At 35.6% G+C, this 5,413-nt stretch overlaps 1 protein-coding gene across 1 annotated transcript; it reads right to left on the bottom strand.

Moving 5' to 3' along the window:
• Positions 1 to 1,985: 1,985 nt before the first annotated feature.
• Yif1 (Yip1d-interacting factor 1) lies at positions 1,986 to 4,313 on the bottom strand. The gene is made up of 4 exons (XM_018537542.1): positions 4,125 to 4,313; positions 3,345 to 3,433; positions 2,764 to 3,090; positions 1,986 to 2,551 (listed from the first exon to the last, which is right to left on the bottom strand). Exons 1-4 carry the CDS (start codon positions 4,153 to 4,155, stop codon positions 2,021 to 2,023), a joined length of 978 nt encoding a protein of 325 aa, XP_018393044.1. The 5' UTR covers positions 4,156 to 4,313; the 3' UTR covers positions 1,986 to 2,020.
• Between the last annotated feature and the right edge of the window lie 1,100 nt (positions 4,314 to 5,413).

Here is a 5,413-nt window from a genome sequence, read left to right as displayed (position 1 = left end):
GCACACGTACGTGTTATTGGGAGCGCGGAGGAGGCGTGGAGCGCGGAGGGAGAAAGTAGTGGGGCGCGCTCCGATATTCTATCCTTAGCGCAAGGCGCACGATCGAGAGAGAAAGCGTAATTGGACGTGATGCCTGCTCGCGGTGTCCTTTCGCTGTCTCACACATTTGTTACTAGTACGAGTGAGATACTCCGGTGTCTTTTGCTTGTCAATATTCATAATAATACTTTTATTACACACAAAATGTTTTAATATTGTAAAAAATTGTTGTGCATAATTACAACATTACGTGTAATTTTGAGATTCATTGTAATAGCTTTCCATGCATTTGTAAATTTGCAGCCGAACGCCGAGGGACAGCATTTCTGCCGGTGCGTGTACATACAGGACTTTTCGACTCATAGCGAATTCGATAGCCTGCACTAGTGTACACTGAGTGTAAATTTTCCCAGTGCAGCGTGTTCGATCGATGGCCCCTATTTGGTGTACTGCACTCGTCGTATTCGGTAATATTGCACTATTATGGTACACATCATGTGCTGTGTTCGATTAGCGTCACATTACACTAGTGTAGCACTGACTTAATATTTGGATAGATAAAGCAAACTGAGTGAGTGCAAAATTTCTTGCACTGCCAATTTCGTCAGTGCAGTTTGCTGACACTACTAGGTTACACTCGCATAGTTTAGTGCAACACGAATTCAGTGTAGTATTGGCGCGGTGTGGCACTCGTACACCCACGGTAATTAATTCTGTCCCTCGGAAAATTTCACAAAATAAAAAATGACCACCTTTCTATATTAATTGTCACAATCCATGCACGATTAACGTTACGACTGAACCTTATCGTGCATGAATAGTGACAATTAATATAGAAAGGAGGTCACTTTTCATTTTGTGAAAATTTCCGAGGGACAGAATTAATTACCGTGGGTGTACAGTTTAGTGCAACACGAATTCAGTGTTAGTGTTAAGTCGACCGAATTCGCTATCAGTATAGTCTGTTCTACTCACCCATGAAATATTTGGCGGTTATTCTCATGGCGAATTCAACAGACTGCACTAGTGCGCACCAGTGCGCACTGAGTGCGAACTTTTTTAGTGCCACGCATTCGGAATGTGCGCATCAGTGCGCTTAGATTATCGTATTTGGCAAATGAAAACTGACCTAGTGTAGTGCTGAATTTGTATTCGGACGAACCGAATGAACCGAATGAGTGCAAGAAATATTGCACTGATATTTTTGTCAGTGCAGTTTGGTGTACGGATAAATAAAACTAGTTAGACAGCAAAAAATTACAAAATGGATAAAGAAAGACTATTATTTATTATAGATAAATTATTAGAAACAAGTAGTAGTAGTGATGATGAAGATATGTTATGTTTAATAAAAGAAGAAAGGCCGGAAATTAATTAAAAACAAAAAAATTAAATTATTAATTGAATTATTAATTAGTGTAGTTTTGCATTCGCTCCGTGTCAGGGTAACACCCTATCAGGGCAACACCGTGTCAGGGCAGCACCCTATCAGGGCAACACCGTATCAGGGCAGCACTAGAACCGTGTCAGTGCATATGTATCGAATGTGCCATCAGCCACCTTGTACATTTCGCACCAAGCCAGCGCGCGATTCGAGTCACGTATCATGTTGGCGACTCTCTTATTACAGGCTCTCTAGTATACATATTTGGAAGAAAACCACGAAAATATCAATAACTACTTTATGAGGTTTGATAGAAGAAAAAGGGATGTTCATTCTCAGATTTCTATGAAATTCTCAACTTTCGAAAAGTCACTCAATATCTGTCGAAAACATTTATTTCATAGCAACTAAGATTCATTAACAACATCTTATCTCATCTAATAGAGAAAAAAAGTCAGGTAAAGATCCATCAAATATAACAGACACATTGTGATTGAATTTTATTACAAAAAAATGTACAGGTGATGTTAGTAGCTAAATAATAAGTATTCACATTTCCTTCTCCTTATTTTTGTAAATGCCTGTTACATTTACTATTTAAATTAAATGATACGACAACCACCACATTAAAACAGGTTGCATAACGGCCAAAGATAATATGAAATAGAGTCGCCTTTTGTTACCAGAAGCTGTGTACGAACTATGGCCTTGTGGAATGACTCTTAATTTTAACGATTGCATCAAGAAAACAGCTAGAGAAGCACTGAAGTACAATAGCATTACATAGTAGCCAAACTTCCGAAATAGTAACGATATCAACAGTGCCACATTAATACCGACATACTTATAACCGCAATATGCCAACAGATCTAACGTTGCTAAACTTGTTTGGAGATTCATCACATATAAACTCACAGTATGAACGAGTAATTCAATCAAACCCCAAGCAAGAGCAGAGCTAGCTAATATACCTAATTGTTCGTGAGTAAACCGTTCCTGCATGCCTAAAACTAATCCTGCCATAGCAATGTACGTAAAAAACGCCATTGTAGGAATATACATATCTGGTGCGTTAGTCTCATATCGTGGTTGCAATGGTACATCTTGTTCATATTTGACAGACCAGTCCTATAAAAAGGAATTGTTGAATTCGCAAGTTATAGTAAAAGTTATAATAAATCAGTTGAATTAAGAAATAAGTTCTTTTGATTTTTATAAAAATTTATTTCTACATAAAATAAAAATATCTTTAATGGAATTATTGTAATGGAATTATTTTATCTAATATAGAGTATATTCATCTATCAGTTTTTTAAAATAATATCTTTTGTATAACTTACCTTGTGAGTAAATGGGAAGAACAACAACATTAATTTTGCGAAGACATAATCAGTGTTTACAGCAAAGTAATATTTCAATGCTGTAACTGGAACATACTTTTCAAGATGCTGTTTTCCAGTTCCAACTAATGCGTTTCCATATTGTACCGCCATGTCTGTAACAACTGGTTGAGCCAAAAATTGTGTCGCAAATTGCGGGCTCCCAAATTCTCCTTGATTATCACTGGATAGATAATTTGACATTTGTGGATTGAATCCATATGGAGGTTGTCCCTGTTCAGGAACACCAAAGCCATATTCTGGCACTGTACCATTATTTATAAGTACCTAAGATGATCAAAAATAAATTGATAAATTGATCAAAAATATGTAATATGTAAATTCTATAAAATATTACATATCTTATAGAATTTACATTACATATACTATTAAACATATAAAAATATAATAAGTAACAAATTTTATTGTGTGTAATTTTGACTAGCAGAGAAGCAATTTTGTTCAATGTTAGTCTGTTTTATAAACATTATAAATAATAATCATAATCTAATTTATAAAATATGCTAATTTAAAAAATGTACCTGTTGATTATACATATATGGATTCTGTGCCATTGAAGGAGTTGGTGTAGATAAACCAGCTGGTGGATCTAATAATCTCTTTGGTTTTCCTGTCAATAACAATTTATCTTTATATTGTATAAAAAAAAAAAACAAAAATTTGCTTGCGATTGTATGCTATATGTGACATAATAAAATTAATATTCTTATTATTACATTAGACTGGACGATAATATTAAAATTAATAATCTTATTCCTGCTCTCACTTTCTCTCCTCCTCTTCTCCCCCTCCCTTTCCTATCTCTCTCTGTGTATATGTATATGTGTACGCTTGCGTATGCGTATCTTCCAACAAGCGACACAGTGCAACACAGTGATTATCTCAACTTTGTTTAATATTCTCTCTCTCTCTCTCTCTCTCTCTCTCTCTCTCTCTCTCTCCCTCCCTCCCTCCCTCTCTCTCTCCCTCTCCCTCTCAAATATTTACAATATTCCTTTGTTCTTTGCAGTTAAATTTTAGGTACTTTTTTTCTGATTTTTAATTGCAAGTATACTTACACATTACTTGTTAAGTGTAGAAAAAATATAGCATACTGCAGCTATAAAGTACATGTCATGCAATACCTAAACGTGGCTTTCACATGACCGACATTACTTATAAGAATGATTCATGTAATCAATATATTCTACACATAATTTTTATAAGCAATACAGGAATAAGTATAATGACAATCGTAGATATTATAATTACGCGAAAAGCATAGAATAAGTTTACATTTCTCGCTCATAGGTTATGCTCACCTCGACGTGCATTCGAGTGATTGTAATTCATATTTCTACGATGTTATGTTCTGTGCGAATGTTTTTTCACAATTATTTAGTACGGTAAGCTAGAACTCTACTCGAATGAACTTGAATTATATATACTTGTAAATTATTAAATCAAACAACTTGCGCTACACATCGCTATATTTCGCTACATTCACGTATTCAGCGACCCCTTTTACACCGAGCACAGCCTAGTTTACACCGAGTACTTGATACGCGCATCGACATATAGGCCTGGTTTACATCGTGCACTTGATACGCGTATCAGGTACTATATTCGTATCAAATTCGTACTATAAACATTTAGGCCGGTATTCATAGTCAGTTCTTATTTGAAGACTGTCTTAAGTAATGTCTTAAGATGCTAAAGCAGCCCTCTGATTGGTTCGTAATTCTTCAAGACTGAACTTAAGACAATCTTGAATATAAGAACTGACTATGAATACCGACCTTAGTACGCTCGATGTAAACGCTGTCGAATTATTTTGTATGTATGTACCAGCGTATCAAGCAGGTATCGTACTAAACTGATACGCTTATCAAGTGATACAAATGGCGATGTAAACGCATGAAACACATTTAATATGCGTACACCCACGGTAATTGATTCTGTCCCTCGGAAATTTTCACAAAATGAAAAGTGACCTCCTTTCTATATTAATTGTCACTATTCATGCACGATAAGATTCAGTCGTACATATATGTAATACTACTATATGGCTAGTGCCTATAAGAGGGAGTGAGAGGAAGCGGTTCCAGAACCACGGTGCGGGAATATATATTTCCCTCTCTTTCTAAGAGTACTTTGAGTGTTGTGCGCATGCGTTGGATTGATTGTATCCGCCAATAGGAAAATAGAGTGCGGTCAGTGAGATGACGCGAACAGGTTATGCTCGTTATGCTTATTAGATGTGTGCTGTTGTACACAGGCAAAAATGGTCAAGATATGTTATTTATGTGGCAAAAAGCCTAATGCGCCTAATGCGACTGAAAACATTAGTTTGCATAGGTATGAAATAGGTATTAGTTTGCACTGATTATCATGAAATTTCTGTAAGGGATTGCACTGTATTCTTATATACATAACGGCAATCTTGAAAAAGTTTATTTCATAAAATTAGGATTAATTTATTTATTCCGACTAAACTGACTCTGTTAACTGTAACAAGGTTATACCCTGAAGCGGAATCAATCACTTTTTCCTTCTTCCTTACACATATATGTATATTTATCCTTCTATTTATTATTGATGGAGGGGATGA

This window comes from Cyphomyrmex costatus, unplaced genomic scaffold (genome assembly GCF_001594065.2).
Source record: "Cyphomyrmex costatus isolate MS0001 unplaced genomic scaffold, Ccosl1.0 scaffold1776, whole genome shotgun sequence".
NCBI classification, from domain to species: domain Eukaryota; kingdom Metazoa; phylum Arthropoda; class Insecta; order Hymenoptera; family Formicidae; genus Cyphomyrmex; species Cyphomyrmex costatus.
The sequence above is the reverse complement of the archived record's forward strand: the minus strand, read 5'-3'. Positions and strand labels throughout refer to the sequence as shown.